Source organism: Meleagris gallopavo, chromosome 2 (genome assembly GCF_000146605.3).
Source record: "Meleagris gallopavo isolate NT-WF06-2002-E0010 breed Aviagen turkey brand Nicholas breeding stock chromosome 2, Turkey_5.1, whole genome shotgun sequence".
NCBI classification, from domain to species: Eukaryota; Metazoa; Chordata; class Aves; order Galliformes; family Phasianidae; genus Meleagris; species Meleagris gallopavo.
Window position 1 is genome coordinate 25999275 of NC_015012.2, and position 18445 is coordinate 26017719.

Below are 18445 nucleotides of genomic sequence, written 5' to 3' on the forward strand. Positions count from 1 at the left end.
CTTTCTTTTTTTTTTTCAAATACATTTTTAGGATTTGCAAAATCTGACCTTCTTAAAAAATGCCGTAAAGGTCTGTCTTGTCCTCTGTTCTGTACTGTGTTGAACTAGCCAAAAAATTGCCAAAAATTGCTCAATTTTTCACAAGTGATCACTGTGAATGTTAAGTCAACCAGCTAAGCTCGTCACTGTGTGTATGCTTGAGTTTATTCGTTAGTTTAAAAAGGATGCATCTTAATAAAAATAGGCATGTCACTTCAGAAATTTCTTACAGAGTAGGCAAGGCCTTAGGGATTTATAAAACAGTGAATAAGAAAGCTCAGAGAAGCATAACCTTCCTATTGTTCTTCTATCCACTTAAAGCAGTAGAAATAATGGAGTGACAGCAATTTAACTTGCCTGTGCTTCTCAGCATCTCCCTTAATGATAAAAATGATGTCATCTGCTTCTTCGTGTGGTTTTTTGTTTCGTTTGTTTTTAAGGCTGTTCTTGGGCATGCATGTACTGTGTGTTTTTTGAACAAAAGGAGCACTTTTTTTTATTTATGATTGCAGTATGGCCTGAAATTTGAAATACTTTTATGGACAATTTTAGATGAAATGCTGGGAAGCTGCAGACAATGGCATGAGACATACCTGCTGTAGAAAGGGGACACTAAGAGATGTCCTGTGTCAGCAGTGTAATTCTGGATAGGCAAGAGAAAAGCTTAAAATCAGACTGATGCAGAACCCTCGTTTTCCTGCATTGGTGCTAGAAAACAATGCAGAACTCTGCACAGATGCTTTGAGTTGCTTCTGCTGGTAGTAACATTCATAATTTGGTGACATGACAGCCAGGGTGGAGTGGGCATAGCAGCTCCCTGTGCCTGCCATGCGCAGACCGACCTAGCCCGAGTGGTGAGCACTGTGATAGCCCGATGCCATCTGGCACAGTCCTCAGGCTGTGAGATGAGCCACTGTCCTGCTGCCAGCCTAAAATGAGTGCAGTAGGTTGCATCTGCTTGTCTCAAGACTTTCAAAAAGTAAAAGTGACCTGTTTTCAGCAGAATGGAAAAGGCCCAAACTTGTATTTACAGAGTAGAAGACTGCGATGAGAATCTGCAGCTTTGCAGCTAAGTGTTTTGCACTGAAGGCCATGGAGATGACCAGCACACAGCTGCTGGTGTCTGAAGTTGGAGGCAAAATTGTCAGTCTAGGTGATGTATTATAGGCAAGAGGGATGTGAAATAGGGTACTTGTGCACTTGCAAGCATTTCTCTGGCCTCAGACCAGTTGGATCAGTTACATGTTCAGACTCTTGTCCCTTTCCACACTTCACAGCCCCACACAGGACCCATCCCGAGTGTCCCAAAATGTCACTGGAGCTCTTACATCATGGGGTTGGATTCTGATTTAGATCAACAGTACTTGATGGTCTTCTGGTTGTGCATCACGTGTTTTTTTTGCGCTGCACCTGAAGGGAAAGGTGAATCAATAAACAGTGCGCCTTGTAAAGGCACACATAAAGCAGTGTTGATGCTTCCCTTTTAAGTACCAATCCAAGGGGACAGGATTTGTCTTTCATGACAGTGATGTGCTGTTTCCCCAAGGGTGGTGAGGGAGGATTCTGCTTCAGGGAGAACTGAAATTATTAGGTGAATGATGAATGTACTTGATCTATGAGTTCTGGATGCCCTAGCTGAGCCTTTCAACCTGCAGCAGTCTTAGTCAGCTTTCATGTCCAGTGGATATTTATTACTAGTATATTCATTGCATGAAACATTTTCATGCTCAGATTTAATATTTCTGCTCTATTTATTATTGTTTTTTTTCATTACTGACTTAAAAGCTCTAGGATTGTTTATATGTTTCCTGACAGCAGAAGTGGGGAGCGATACAGTCTTGGCCTTCCTGAGGAATGTCAAGAGTATCTGCTGAGGGGCGATAATCTGCCCTTGCCCCTCCCTCCCTCATACTCATTTAGGGGATGAAGAACAGCAGGATGTCTGTGAGAGAAGAGGTCTGGAGTTGGTGGAGAGGCTGGAGAGAAGAGCCTCTGTGATGGGAGTCCAGTGGAGCAGGAGGAAGTTTTCTGGAGGCAAGAGCTGTGCTCAGCAGACCTTGTGCTGGGGCTGCTGGTGATGTTCCTGGGGTGCCTGGTATTCAGCTGCCCAGGCATTCATCCGGTGCCTGCAAAACACCATTGTATCGGCACCGTGCTTGCCTTCAGGACAGCAATTGCATGATTCCAGAAACAATTGTGTGGTTGCTAGTCCCCCTGTTCTGAATGGCTGCCAGTAGAGGAATTGAAGCCAGAAGGATGGCACATTGCAAAACTGAGCAGAGAAACCTGATTTCAACTACGCAAAGACGCTCCTGTCTCCTCTTAGCCTTCCTGTGTTTGCTCATCTTTAAGACAAGAAGAAAGAGCCACGCTTGTCTACCTGAATGGTTCTTAATAACATAACACTTCAGGAAGCATCTGATGCTATACAAAGGGAAATAATCGCATCCTCCTTGGCACCTGTGATTCAGCTGGTTTTAGGAGGAAGCAGGCTGCAGCTGTCCCAGAGCCCGGAGTGCAGTCATGGTGCTCCCTTCAGCTGCTCAGCAGGGGAGATAATGCAGCCTTGCCCAGGGCTTGTGCCAGCAGCACTTCTAGGGCTTTGAAACCAGCCTTACACAGACATGAACTTTGGTTTCTGAGCCCTTTGAGAGTTGCTGATATGTGCTGGTCATAGCCAAATAGAGACAGCTAATGTCTGAGCTGCTCATATCTGTCATGCACCCAAAAAAGGAATACTTCTCCTTATTTAAAACAGTGCAGCAAAAGCGGATGTCTTTGGTAGCTTCAAGGAGCTTCAAGTTTGACTCGGCCATGTCTGTAATGCCAACATACAGCTTTCCAGAAGGTTAGAAAGAAAGATATAAATATATTTGATACATAATTCTGCAGCAAGAGCAGACAAATTTTCTGATTTAGGCTGTTCCTTCTGTTGGTTTTCTTGCTAAAGCTTAGGCTGGTTGCTAGGCAACTGGCAAAAAAATAGTTCATTTCTCTTCGCATTGCAGGCAGGAACGTTGGGAGCAGCAGAGGTCTCAGATGGCTCCTTAAATAGCATTGCTGGGGACTGGAAGTTAAAATATTGAACAGTCATTGGTTAAAGATCCTGTTACAAAGGTCAGCCATCTCGGGGATATGCAATAGTTTGGTTTCTTTTGGTGCAAAAGAAAGATCAGAATTGTATGTGTGTGTGCTGTAGGTAGTGCTAAAAATGGAAAATTCCTGCCTGTTGAGCAGAGTACCTGGGTGGGCTGCAGGGTTGCCTTGAGGCTTAACTCTCTTTTCTTGACAGAAAGTGTGAAGTGGGGCATTCATCACATTATCCTGGACAGATTTGTTCTTTTAAATCGTAAGATTTGAGAGGTACTTCTAAAAGTGAATGTCTGAAGCTGCTTAACTGCAGTGTTCCAGTTTGCAAGCCATGGGATAAAAGAAAAGGGTCCCTATATTGAGGGAAGCGAATGTCTTTGGGGAATGTTGTTTATACTGAGGGATTCACAGAATTATAGACATTCAGTGAACAGCTAACATCAGAATAGCTAATAGCCATATTCTCAGTTGCTTTCTCCCTCTTATGTCATCTTCCCTTGCTGGTTCAAGATCTCTTATAGTTAAATAGCTGTGAATCCCAGGGTAAGGGAAGTACTTATTTTCGCATACAGATAAAAGACCCCTCCCCACCCCCAAACATCACCTTCCCCCAAATCCCTTTCAGACAGCATAGTTTCCATGATGAGGCAGGATGGTTCTAGGAATAAAGCAGTGTTATTTGTGGAGATTCAGCTGTGTCCTGAGCTGCCAGTTGAATGGAGCACAAGGCTATCTACCAAGACCACCTTCTTGAGGAACACTTTTCTTCTCTCTGGCTGGAAGGTATTACTGAAGAGAAAAAGTCAGGAAAGATTTTTTGGAACCTCTGCAAGAGAAAAGCAACTGTGTTTGGCGTGTCATATCTGGTTGGCACAATTTGTTGTCTAGAAATTCTTCCTTTTTCTTACATTTTTAATTTATCTTCTAAGTATGAAATGAATTCTCTGACATCCTTCTTTTCTCGCTTTGGTATAGTGGAAGAGGAAAGAGAGATAAATAGTATTGAAGTGCACTAGGAAATCCAGTATCTGGGCATCATCAATGCATTTACCTAACTGGAATGCAGAATCTCTTAAGCCTTTTAGAAAAGCAGAGAAACTAGCAGTAAACTAATTTTTTGTTCTGTACTGATTGATCATGTACAAACATCTTTCAAGGGCATACTTGTGTACTTCGTTGTATAGTTAGCAAATGGGGAAGAAGAGTATTTAGTATTTGAATAAAAGTTTTTGGTTGTTTTATTCCCTTATAGGATTCAAAATCATGGTAGCTTTAATTACTTCAGGGAAGATGTCCTTTCCATCCTTCTTCCCAATAGCTACTTGTGTTACCACTGCAGATTAAGAACTGCGCTCCATATATTGAATGCAGTGTATGGAGCTCTTTCAGAAGTTAAAACTGAAAGCAGCCGTTTGTCAATGTTGGCAGTTACTTCCCTGCAACTGCCTTTCCTAATTTTCCTTCTCAGCAGAAGAGGAATATTGTTTGCAAATAGATTAGGTGAAGAAAAATTAACAGAGAGAAGAATGGATTCCTACACAGATACTGGATTTAAACATGGAACAGTAGTGCAGTGTCCTTCCTCTTTTGTTGCAAAAACCTTAGAGCTGGTATATGAAGGATGGAGATGCTCAACTCTTGTAATAGAGGTTTTTAAGTCCCTTATAGAGCTCACTCTTTTGTGGCTGAACATTCCCATTAAGTCAGTATTTTCACTCCATAGCCTGTTTTGAGGTCTATGCCTTGCTGGACCTAACAAAAAATAGAGATTGTCATGAATCTCCTTAAACCTGGTGAGGATCTCAAGGCTCCTGTATTAGACCTTCCATAAACAACATTGAAACTCACACAAGGTCTTTTTCCCAGTGAGACTCCAAATGAGACCCAGAGGCAAATCTATTTTTTTCCTGAAATCCTTGAGAACTGATTCCAATGCAGTCATTAGAATCCAGCAATTAGAAATCCAAATAGAATTTAATTCTGGCCAGGGTTTGTTTTTTCAAGTGAGCTGCTCTGAAGCTCAGAATTAGGAGCAGGAAGCACGCCGTCACTTGTAGTTCGAGCTCTGCTCTTCTCAAAACATGCCCCACCAATAAATCTAATCATTATTGCCTTGCAGGGAATCTCACAAACAATGCTCTTGGCTGCCTGATCCACCCACACTAAATGAAAGAATATGTACATTTTAATTATCAGATTATTTCAGTGTTGCACAAATGCTTTTTCGCAGTAAATGTTTTTACTAACCAATGACATCCATGTTCAATACTTAGTGTATGATGTTTGTTCCCAGCCAATTGCTTGTAATGAGTATCTGCGTCACACCTTAGTACTATATTTTTCACCAATGTCCTCTAAGTAAGGTTCCATTGGGAGTGGGATATTCTTTCTACAGTTATTCCTTGTCTAACAGTTTCATCTAGGAGTAATTTCTGCTAGGTAAAGTTTTTGAGTTGAAATTATATAGTTCTCTTGAATTTTTAAATGTAGCTGGATAGAAAGACTTCATGTCACCCTGTTTCTGAAACCACTTCCGCTCCCTGGGTTTAATTGCAATTTTTATAAACTTGCTTAAAGTGACATATCTTTGTAAATGTTTTAAGAGCAGCATGGAAACAGTGTCTCTGCCTTTGTCAGTTTGCATTCAGAAGCTCCTGAGTGCATGCAATAAAGCCACTCTGCACAGGGAGAGAGGTGTTTGGGTGTGGACTCAACGCAGGATTTTGTGTTTAGCTTCATTCAGCAATGGCTGTTGTGTCGTTGGCTCCTGAGCCATCTCTGGGCAGCTTGCAGAAGCACTTCTGCAGCCCCTACAGCCCCAAGAGCTGGTGTGCGTCCTGGCCAGCCTTACTCAATGGTCTGCCAAAGGGGACAGAGCTCAAGAGGAGCTGGCAGGGAGCCAGGCTGTATGGCTTCTCTTCTGGAGCGGACCCTGAAAGGTTTTGCAGCTGTGGCTCAAATTAGAACAGACATCTTGCTGCTCCAATTTGTGCTGGCTGGCAGCATGGCTCTAGCCAGCACCCAGGTGCCTACTGCTTTCTCTTGTGGGGAACTGAGAAACCACCACCCTGTTCAGTCAGTATAGGATTTCGAAAAGCAGCGGCACTGGACACGGTATACTCTGTATAAACTTGGCCCTTCCATTTTGATTTTGCCTGGTGGGATAGCAAAGGTTGGAGGTGTTGTTCAGCTGCACACGCACTGGCTGATGGGATGGCATGTAATCCTATGGTGCTGCTTGGGTCTTTGGTCTACAAAGACCTGTGGGCTGGAGTAGAGGCAAAAAGGAAGATGATGCGCTGGACTAAAACCCTTCTGAACAGCAGCACACCCAGTGGTGGTACTGGGAATACCAGCTTCCTCCAGTACAAGCAGCCTTCTGTAAGGGGAGGATAAGATGCCCTGAAAACCTGAGATACTATTTGTTCTAAACAAATAGGTGTCATGAAGGTTCATTCTGAGGGATGAGAGTCATCTAATAACAGCAGAGTACAGCTATGTGTTTCTGTCTAATTCAGAGCTGAATTACCAAAGTCTTTATTTCTGAGAGGAATGAGGTAACATTTTAAGTTCCCATCTTTGCTCTTAGACAGGCATCCTTCTGGCTTTGGACAAGCTGTTGAATTGTGTCTGGAACTGTAAAACAGCAGATATTCCGTTATTTGTACTGATGGTATTTGATGGCCCACATAGGTGGGGAGCAGCCTGGAGAATATAGGGCCAAGATTCTAGACCATGCTGTAGGTACCTAAGCTTTCAAGCAGGAGGCTTCACACTGTGCCACTGCAGAGCCTATGTTCTCTCTTATAGAACTCATCTTTTCCTTGGCAGAACTGCTGTACATCCCTTCTTCCCTTTCCAAGGCTCCCTTCCAAGCCAGTTTTTAGCCAAGCTTTGAATCCCTTAGCAAGAGCTGGACCTTCAGTTCTGTGGAGAAAAGAGGAGGCAGGCTGCGCCAGATCTGTACAGTGTGAGGGAGGGGAAGTGCTGATAGCCCGTGGGAGTGTGAAGCTGTCGTGCAGAGCTGCCAATTCCTTGGGATTAGAGCAGACTCCAGACCCAGTGGTGTGCATTGTCAAGAGGTCTGATGGGGAGAGTTTTTGTGGGTCAGGGTTGGGAGGAAATGGCCATGGCCTGATAGGAATAGCCATTAGTTTGGTTCTGCAAGCTTAGTAGTGTGTTTACTGCTCTCCTGTAATGTAAAAAGTCCATGGGTATTTAACATGGTTAGGAGCAATGGGGCATTTAAGAAGAAATTATGAGAAAACTTCCCCTCGAGTTCACAGGGAGAGCATTAGAGGGGCTCTGGGTCATTAAAGATGAGAGTTGGAAATTTCAAAGAAACTGTGTTTTGAACATGATGGGGTGGGCTACGAAACATCTTCATCAATGACCTTGATGAGGGGATAATGGCCACCATCAGCAAGTTTGCTGATGATATGAAGTTGGGAGGATTGGCTGACACGCCTGAAGGCTGTGCTGCCATTCAGCAAGACTTGGACAGGCTGGAGAGCTGGGCAGTAAGAAACCGGATGAGGTTCAACAAAAGCAAGTGTAGGGTCTTACACCTAGGGAGGAATAATTGCATGCACCAATACAGGCTGGGGGATGAGCTGCTGGAGAGGAGCTCTGCAGAGAGGGACCTGGGCGTCCTGGTGGACGACAGGTTGGCCATGAGCCAGCAGTGTGCCCTCGTGGCCAAAAAGGCCAATGGCATTCTGGGGTGCATTAAAAAGAGCGTGTCCAGCAGGTCGAAGGAGGTGATCCTCCCCCTCTACTCTGCCCTGGTAAGGCCTCATCTGGAGTACTGTGTCCAGTTCTGGGCTCCCCAGTACAAAAAAGACAGGGATCTCTTGGAAAGAGTCCAGCGGAGGGCCACAAAGATGGTGAAGGGCCTGGAGCATCTCCCCTGTGAAGAAAGGCTGAGTGAACTGGGTCTGTTTAGCCTTGAGAAAAGACGACTGAGAGGGGACCTGACCCAGGTTTATAAACATCTGAGGAGTGGCGGCCATAGTGGTGAGGCCAGTCTCTTTTCAGTGGTACATGGAGACAGGACGAGGGGAAACGGACATAAGCTGCAGCATAGGAAGTTTCGCACGAATGTGCGTAAGAACTTCTTCACGGTGAGGGTGACGGAGCACTGGAACAGGCTGCCCAGGGAGGTTGTGGAGTCTCCTTCTCTGGAGATATTCAAGTCTCGCCTGGACGCCTACCTGTGCGACCTGGTGTAGGGAACCTGCTTTGGCAGGGGGGTTGGTCTCGATGATCTCTGGAGGTCCCTTCCAACCCCTACAATTCTATGATTCTGTGATTCTGTGAAACTGATAGAGCTGAGCAGGCCTTCTCGCCAGCCTCTCAGACCTGAGCTTTCCTTATTCCCCATTCAGCTTTCTGAAATATGGCAGCTGTGAATGGCACTGCTGTAAAAAGCAGTGTTTATAGAGCACATTGAATATCAGAAGGGCTGTGTAACTGCTTGGCTTCATAAACACCATTCGTGCATTCATGAATGGTAACCTAACACCAGGAAGATTTCTATGGGCTTTCTTTTCATGCTATTCAGACCACCCGCTGAGCAATGTAGTGCTCTGCAATTGCCTGCTTCACCCTTTGCATGGTGGAATCCCAGTCGTATTCTTTTATGTCCTGGAACTAGAAAAGACAGAAAACTGTCTACAGAACAGATTACTTTAGCTCTCTGAATATAGTTGGCCTAAAATGTAATGTACTGTAGGATAAGCTCTTTATGATCTTCTCTGGCTTACTAGAAGATGATTGCATACTGGGGAAACTGTGTCAGAGTTCCTGTGAGTTGGAAGGGCAGAGTTAAAATTACCAGCGTGTTAACAGCTTCTTGTGTAGTGCACAGACCGGGCTGGTTCTTTGGTGTATTTCTTCTGAATGTGGGAAGTGTGTGTGTTCATATGCTCACATGTGTCTCTGTCTGTGGAGGTGAGAATAAAGTTGCTAGCTTTTTGCCGATGTGATTTTTTTTTTAACCTCATATCACTGTTTTGTATATTTCACTGAAATATATTGTGTGGACTCCATAATAACGTTGTCTAATCAGCCTTTTTTTTAATTTCTTCCTCCTCTTTCCCTTCCTTCTCCTCCAGTCAGCATATGCTGTATCAGTGCTCAAAGAGTGTGCTAAACTGAGACCAACAGATCCCACCGTTCCTCTTCTGGCTGCCAAGGTCTGCATTGGGTCACTGCACTGGGTAAGCAAGCTGATGCAATTGTCATTGTGCAATGTGTCTAATGCTGCAGTGACAGTACCATTGTGTAGTTGGAGTGCTGAGAATGGAAATCCGTGTTAAAAATCATACACATACACACACATTTTAAAGAAAAGAAAAATATTAGTAATAAATATTGCAATAAGACACAGGAATGGGTTTTGCTAGCCTTTCATCAAAAGGATGGGATAAATCCATAAAGGCTGTTCTTGAGACTGCCTCTTCAAATGCATATCCAGAGTTGGATCTGCCACCCTGCTAGCCCCTGGAAGACAAAAGTTAATAAGTGAGTCTGACCCTTGAACTCCTAGATAGCTGAGGTCTGCTGTATGATTCAATCCTTTGTTCTTAAAGTTCCTGTGTCAGTGTTTTCTGTTCTGGATATGTTAATGTATGCTCCAGAAGCAGAGTGGGAGTTGAAGTCTGTGCCTGTGAAATTCTCATTATCCCAAGGAGCTGAAACATCTGTCAGTCCTATACTGTTTGGTCTTATTAATTGAATTGCAGCCTGCTGTTTTCACCTGTCCTCACCACGAGGTGTCCCTGCAGTCAGTGAAGGCTTATAATTGCTAACACAAGTAAAAGATACAAGAAAAAAAAGCATGAAAGAAAATACCAGAAGAATCTGCTCAGATTTTGGTGACAAAATGTTCTGCCTACTGCCACAATTCTCAGCATCTCTGTATGGTAAAAATTGGTATCTAGATGAACTTGACTGAATGCTATCAATTTTCATGACTGTCAGTGAGAACACTTGGTTATGTATGTATTTGAATCAATTGTTGAACTTGTATGTGAGTCAGCAGAAACTAGGAAGCATTGTGTTCTAGGAAAAAATCCGTCAGGTTGGAGGGCAGTGGGGGAATCCTTGCTGACCTACATGACTTATAGAGCAATTTAGCCCTTGTAACCTTAGCTCAGTATGTAAGTTTTGACGGCTGAAAGCTACTGAGCAGCTTAAAATAAGACAATAAATATATTTTAATAAAGCAAATCCTTTTTTCTGATTCTTAGAGATTTTAAAACTATAAGTGAGTCAGGCATTACAGCTGTATTAAAGACTTATTAGCATCTCTGCTGATGATTTCAAAAGCAACATCAATTTAGTTAATAGTTAGAGTTGCTTCATGGGTTGAATTCCTACATTTATCTGGAGTGACAGTGGGGGACTTGGAGTCTAAGAGCTTACCCTATCAATTCTACTGTCTCAATGATTGCCAGGAGGGGGAAAAAATTAAGTTGGCAGCAACAGTCAAATTTAAGGTAAATCTTTTGGAAATCAAGCTGGGAGCCTGTTTTGCCTAGGAGCCAGGATTTTAGTGTAACAGCAAACTTGAGATCTCCTTGTTGCTCGTAGTTTTTCAACTCTTCTGACTTCCTGCTTGGTGAACAAGGTGAGGGGCACTGGAGCCAATAAGGAAGGTGCTCTGTGGGACCTGATACTTATAAACAAGGAGAACTGGTTGGGAATGCAAAGGGTGAGAGTAGACTTTGCTACGGTGACCGTGGATTGTTTAAGATTAGAATGCTGAGAGGAGGGAACAAAGAAGATAGCAGAATTGTCCATTCAGATGTGCAGGAAGTCAAACAAGAGTGACAGGAGCATGGAAAAGTGACCTGGGAGGAGTACAAAGACACTGTACAAGTGAGCAGGGAAGAGCTAGAAAAAATCTCAAAGCCCACCTGCAATTGAATCAGTCCACCATTCAGATGGATGTTAATTGGCTGGAGGAATGGGCCTACAGAAATCTAAGTTCCACAAAGAGAAATGCACCTGGGGAGGAATAATCACATGCTGAAGTGCCAACTAGCTGGAAAGCAGCTTTGCAGAAAAGGACTTGGGGTTCTAGTAGACAAATAGAACATGAATCATCAATGTCAACTACTTCTAAACAGAAATAGTGGCTTCAAAGAGGCTGTGGTCTCTCAGTATTTGCTTGACACATGACTTCTGCCTTAATTAGCCTTTGGACAAAATTCTTTGAGAATGTATTCATCTTGTAAGACTCCATGCTAAAATCAAGATCCCTGTGATTGTCTTGCATTTAACAGGAACGGTGAAGTTTTAACGAAGGCACTGTGCTAGTTACTGAGTCATTGGTGTTTGTTGAGGTGAAAGGACAAGATTTCTGGAAAGCGAGAAAAGAAATGTCAGACTGCTTCTTTTTCTTATGTTACCCTGGTGTTTATGCAACTTTTGTGAGGACAAAATCTCATATGGTACCATTAAAGTCTGATTGCTGTGCTGGATGAAGGGTTGAACGTGCAATTATTAGTCCAAATTAAAGATGCTGCTTTGCCAGTAAAATAGGCAAAGGTAAAATTTGTTTTTTTCCTTGATGCTTCTCCCCAACATCTCTTTGGATCCTCTAGTGCAGCTGACAAAGAAAGAATACTTTGTTTTAGGGACATGCAGAAAAGAAGGTGAAACTGTACCAGACACAGCTCTGTCCTCAGTCAATCCGGTATGTTCAGAATTTCTCGCACATGGCAAAAATGTTAAAGCAACAGTCTAATCTTAATAGAAGGAAGGAGGGAGAAGTGAACTGTTTTTGATCATTTCAAAGAAAGGGTTTTTCCCTCTAACAGTTGCTTTTTTCATTGCGTGGAACACTTTCCAGTGTTTTTGGATTGGAAGTGAGGTTCAATCTGAAATAATAACGTTTTTTCACAAGAGCATAATTTTACTGTAGTTATTTAGAAAACAACCTTATAAACTCAAACCAAATCCAGTAATATTCCTCTCTCCTCTTCCTTTTTCTCAGTAGCCTATACTCTATCCTGACACCAAACTTTAGTGATGCCATAGAATAGTTTTAATTAAGGGGAGCTGGAGAGAAATCTGAACTTCTTAGCATGATAGGTTTCTGCATTTCATAGTTAAAGGGGTGCTTCTGATATTACTGGCAAACTCCATTGTCTAATAAAGACCTTCCTGCTTAGCAGAGCTGTTTTTCTAAATGTCATCCTTACAGTAATTATTTGCATTTAAATTACATGGCAATCAAAACAGAATTGAATCATTTAAACTGGAAGTGAACAAGTTGATCAATGCCAGTATAAATAGAAAGGAGGATAGACAGAGCACTGGAACAATCTAATGGACAAATATCAACAGTAGCAAATACTCAGATGCATCTTGCTTTTCAGAACATATAAAATGCTTAATTTCTCAGTTAGGAGGTATATCTGTGGACTTCATTGCTAGTTAGGCAGGAAAAGGGCAAAACCAGATCACTGTTCATACAAACAAAACATGCTGTTTGTATGTCCTGTATCTGTCTATTGTACGCTTTTAGTGTGATGTTGTATTCAGTTTGTTTATAGTCTGTGGACTAGTGGACTAGTTTAGTCTTACTTAAGTTACTAGCAGAAAAAAAAAAAAAGACAATTTATTCTGTCAGATAAATGTAAAATGATATGAGGAACGCAGAACAGTCTCCTTCCTAATTAATGTAATGGTCATTTTAACTTGTTTTGCTGACTTTTTAATGGTATCTCCACACACTCTGAAAAACAAAAACCCAACCCAAATAAACTAATTGAAACATACCATTCTGTTTTGGAACAGTGAGGATACCCAGATCACATGTATGGAAAAAATATCACAGAGCAAAACAAAGTATAAATATGCATGCATTCATACTGTGCCATGCAAATCAATGTATACCAGATGTGGAAAAGAACTGGATGCCGTCAGCTTCTTTTGTGACAGTATGACTGGTTTATTAGCTGATGTAAATTGGCACTACTCCACTGCCATATTACTAGCACCATGCTGGCTTATATCAACAGATGATCTCCCCCTCAGACACTAGCTTTCAGAATTTGGCCTGCTTTAAACATCTCAATGAAGTAAGCAATGTTTTGGTAGCCATTTTCAGAATTATAGATTTTCACAAAGGAAAAAAAACAAACCAACCAGAATGTGAACAGCAAATCAGTCCTTCAGTTGTTCTAAAGCTAATGACAATTGTCTTAGAGGACCAGAGAAACTTCAAAATAATGCACCTATATGGATCACACTTGTTTGGCCAAGATGCAGTTGGACCTGTACTTAATAAAGCTTAATAGCATACAAATTTTTCAACAAAGATGGAACTTTTATGCTGTATTTAGCCCATTACCTTGGTGTGTTTTAAGAGTTTTTGTAGTGAACTCAAAATTGCTTTTGAAGTGCCATGCTGCCTGGCATTCCAGTTTGCCAAGGTTTCAGCAGAACGGTCTGATGAACTTAAATGTGAACAATGCAAGGGAACACAAAGGCTGTTTGTGTTTAACCAGCTGTCTTCTAGCTTTCCAAAAATCACTATGAAATTTTGGACTACTGAAGTTCAGAGTGTTACTTTAAATTTTCATAAAGTCCATGTAACTTGGAGTGTCCATACGGGGGTTGTCCTGTCTTGATCCACTGTCAATTTAGAGTGCCACTTTGTAAAAGACATGCTGCAGTTTCCTCCTTCACTTAGCACTCCTTCTCAGCTATTCTGGCAGAGATTTTGAGCTACCCAATGAGTTGTTGTTTTTAGTATTTTAATATTAAGTTACTGGTATTTTCACTACTCATCTAGGTTCCACAGGATTCTGTTGTGGCAGGTGTTGTAAGAATATTAAAAACTTAACACTAGTTGTCAAATACTGACTGTATCAATTTTATAAGTATTATTTAAGGGCATCGATAGTTACTAAGATGCTTTCTTGGGTATTTTACTACATTGATTTCAATGGAGACGCTTTCAAAATTTGATAAATACCCATGGAGATGAATTGTGATCCTAGGATAGCTTGAATCTTCTACGACAGTGGTCTAACAGAGAGTAGGAGGGCATGAGACATGCTCTTACTGTTTTCAGCGACCCACAGTTGACACCACAGAAATAGTACTGTGGAGTTAAATGCATGTAATATCACATGATGCCAGTGTTATCAGCTAGTATGAATTTTTGGAGAGACTTCACCCTATGGCAAAAACTGCAGCACAAGAGCGTGCTGCACTTCACAACCACTTCCCTTGCTTCTTTTGACTTGCAGATCCTAGTGTGGGAAAATGGAGATTGTGCTGTCTGTTAGGGCAAAGGCAGAAGAGCAGCAGGGTAAGGCCAGGTCAGACCATGCACGAAATCTGTAAAGTGTAAGTTGTACAGCGAGGTCAATACACGATGGGGGCGGGAAGGAGAGTTGGAAGGTTGGCAGCATGGAGATTTAGAGCTGCATGCTTCTGAGGTAACAGCTTATCGTTCATTACTTTCACAGACCACTTAATCCGAGAGTGTTTCTCTTCTCTCTGTTGCTGACCCTGTCATTACAGATGATAAATAATGTGCATGTGCTTGTACCCAGTCACCTAGGAGCCCTGGAGTTCCATGGCAATGCATAGGTTTTACTGTGGTATGAGTAACATTGTAAGATCAAATCTTGCCCCATTATCTGAGTTATTCCACCTGCTAAGCAGACTCTGTAAAGGACTGACATCACTGTGAGAAGAGGCTACTGAGAAAACAGTGAATGGTAAGGAGCTGCTGAAGATTTCTTCCATCTTTTAAAATAGATTCTCACTGACATCACAGCTTCTGTTACTGAGGTAATCCAAAGGATTTTAGATGTTAAAGGCAACCAAGAATGTTTTCCTTATGAAAAACCACTCTTGATACACTGGAGGAAAGGATCAAGTATTACTAAGTACAGTGGGCTGGGTTTACATGCTGAATAAGTTGACAAGCTTAGCAATCAGCAATGTTGAAAGACCAACAATAGAAAGCATAGGAATTTTTATTGCCTGACATGTAATGTATTGTATGTTGTGAACAGCTGTGGGACAGAGCTTTTCTGTTACACAGCACCTTACTGGGCACTTTTTTTCCCATGTAGTTTTCCCCTTTTCTCTTAATTTTCCCATTATTTAATTTTTCCTGTTCTTTACCGTGGCCTCCAAACTTACAAGCCTGTATAACAGAGAAGATAAAAGCTTAATTCATCTAATTAACAGTATATAGCTTTGTGTGGAAGCCCTTCCTATAGGATTTGGATCTCTGAGATACTTGGGTATTTCTCAGTCTTGGGAGTGTCCAAGCTCCTATTTCTCTAACCTTGTCTGCTGTCCTAGTCCAGTGTCACTTGCTGTGTTTCCTGCCTCCTCCCTTGTGCACTCCCCTTCTCAGCGCAGTAGAATGTCAGTTCTGTGCTGCAGCGTAACATCAGTTTTGCTTGTCTTCATTTTTCTAAATCTATCCTGGTGGGAACTGCAGTCCACTTGCAGTCCTGGAGGGTGTAGATTCAGTGGTGTAGGGCTTGAGCTTTTCTAAAAACACACTGGGTGGTGGTTGGAAACCAGTTGGGTGGCGATAGGCCAGGGGACAGCACCTGCTGTTCCCCACTTGTCAGTGTGCCTCTGGGCTTGGCTGGAGCACTCACCTGACCTGCGGTCAAATAACAGGAGTAGCTGGAACAGCCAACCCTCAGGGTTGTGCAACTAACAACTACTCTGTTTTCATCCAAGATGATAGAGGAGGTGGAAGGGAAAAAAACAGTGACGCAGCATTACAGTCTTACCAGTGTCAGCTTGTGGTTTGGCAGCCTTTTTCTCTCCAAGTGCCAGCTGCATGCTTCTTTTCTGGTGTGGGGGAAAAGTTGTTTAGCTAGTGCTTCCAAGTGCCTCCTGACAGGTAGTATAACTTCAGTTCAAAATATGGAAAGTTCCCTTTAGCTTGTTTTCCCCGACACCTGCTTTCTGCCATAGAGATCTCAGAAGGCAAGAAGCCTCTCTCTGCAGCCCTTTACTCAAAAAGCTATTCAGTATGAAGTATTCAGAGGAATTTAGCAAGAGTAAGGGCCAAATCAGAGATGTAGCTGTGGGGCTTTAAGACTTTGGTTTTATTGCTTCTGAAGAAATAGCAAGTAATGATTCTAAGGGAAGTGAATTCAAGCTGTTACAAGCATACTGATGACCAAAGAAATGCCTTTTTCCGCATTCTTGGGAGCTGCTGTTGGCGCTGCTGGCAACCGGATAATAGCAGTACTTGTGCATTTTCTAGTGATGATGTGATGCTGTGCCATCCCTGCTGTCTGGGGGACACCTGGTATCCTGTGGCCTAGAGTTTGCTAGCAATGGCCTATAAGTTACAACAGTTTTTATCAATGTTCCTTGCCCTGCCAATGCAGCATTGCACCATTTTAAGTTGGAGTTCTCGTTTGAAGTGAATAAACTGTTTGAGTTCCCTTCATGTTGAGTCTGGCCACCTGGTTGTGCAACTGGAGTAGAAATGGCTGTCTTCTGCTTATGCTTTCTGTGTCTTAGCTGACTTCTGCGTAGCTTGAACTTGCAACTTCTGAGAGTCCCAAAGAGTGAGACTTCACATGACTCTCACCCCATGAGGAGAGGGGAAAGGAACAGCGGCTCCTGGTGCTTCAAGATACGTGGCAAACTGTAGGAGCTGCAGCTGAGAAAAGTCGTACCCAGTGGGATCTAGAGGAATTGAGGCCTGGTTTGGAGGTTTCTAACCCTCCCTTTCCTGTTGTTACAGCAGAGTGCAGGCACCTCATGTGTGTAAGGATCCCCTTGGACACAGCTCATCTGACAGATCTCAGCTCAGGCTGGCTCCTGGTGCCTCAGTCAATGAAGTGTGTAGAGAAGGATTTTTCACCCAGAGTGCGGGCAGGCTAGGGGCAGTTTGCCCTGAAGAGTTGAAACGTTGGATGATTTGAATGGAAGGTTTTGCTTTTCATGGTTGCTCAGGGTGATTTAAGAGTAGGCAAATGAGAGAAGAGGGGGCAGATGGCAGTCACAGCAGGGCTGGCAGAGAAAGTGGCTGAGTGCTGTAAGTAGGAAAAGTAAATGTTCTCATAAGCAGAACCAGCTGCTGAGCTGTGCTGGTGTTTACAATGTCCTTTTTTTTTTTCAGTGCAGCCTTCAACTGACCAAAGTTTGCATTCATGAGAGCCTTTGTAGCTAGTCAAAGTGCGATTAGTGTTAGTATGAATAAAGTTTACAAGAATTATTGTACTAGAAGCGCTCTTTCAGTCATTCTGAAAAGCTGTGGTTTTAATTATTCATACAAAATATTAATCTGACACTCACAGGTGGCCCTAGATAACTGGCAGGCAATAAAACTGAAAGGTGTGTTGCTGATTTATTCAGTGTGGGCCATCAGTCAGGAACTACAAACACCATCAGGCGACCATTCTGAGAAACAATGGAGTAAAATCTCTTCAATTTTAGACGTCTCCATTTCAGTTCCAAACCTTTCATTTAATCTCTTTTTTTCTTCCACAGACTCAACCCTCTCCTACTCTTGTTTGATAGTTATTAGAATTCCTTGCATATCTCTTTTCTTCATCTGATGGAGACTTCTTAGCTGAAAGTGCATGTGGGGTGGAGAAACAATGAAGAAATAGAGTGGGAATAATGCTGTTTATGGTAGCAAAAGAGGTGCATAATTAAATTTTTGATTGCAGAGATTTCATGCTTTATATAAAAGTTTCTGAGAGTTGAAGAATTTCATTATTGTTTCATGTGTTTTCCCCTCCCACCCCGTGCTGAGTCATGGGACTTTTTCTTCTTCCATTGTCCTAGGCTCTGGTCCAGAACATGCTTTAGTATGTGGCAGGGAAGTCAGTAGAGCTGACTACAGGATTTAAAAGTATCCTGGAACAAACTTCAGTCTTCCTGCTGTGATTGCGAGTTTAAAGGATGGCATCTGAGCATCTCTGAAGTCAGCAGAATTATTTCTAGTGTTTGCAGTAGACTTTGGATTTTACTGTTAAAGATGATCCTTGCAATTTGCTTGCTGTTTCTGAGAGGTATTTCTTTTTCAATTAGTATTTTTCTGGGTCATTATTGACTAGGTAATCAGCAACACTGTGACAGTTCATAGTGCTTCCAGTCAGCAGTTTGATGACCAAATACATGTTGGTCCCTGGGTGACTGGCCATCGACTTGTTGGAGATTTTGGAAATTTTAAATTACGGGCCTGCATCTGGTTGACGTGTTGTGGCCTCTGGGAGCTGCACAAGTGGGGAGAACACCCAAGCAGTGGAAACTGCCTCTTAATTTGCAGACTTTTCAGTCTTTTTCCATACAC

The 18445-nt window shown here is 42.5% G+C and overlaps 1 protein-coding gene across 3 annotated transcripts in view; it reads left to right on the top strand.

The window, feature by feature from the left end:
* Positions 1-18445, top strand: part of TTC7A (tetratricopeptide repeat domain 7A) — a 164112-nt gene that overhangs the window by 42985 nt on the left and 102682 nt on the right. For all 3 annotated transcript variants that reach the window (XM_010706791.3, XM_010706788.3, XM_010706789.3), the window contains exon 10: positions 9246-9350. In XM_010706791.3, coding sequence (XP_010705093.1) covers positions 9246-9350 — 105 coding nt within the window. The remainder of the gene's footprint in view (positions 1-9245; positions 9351-18445) is intronic.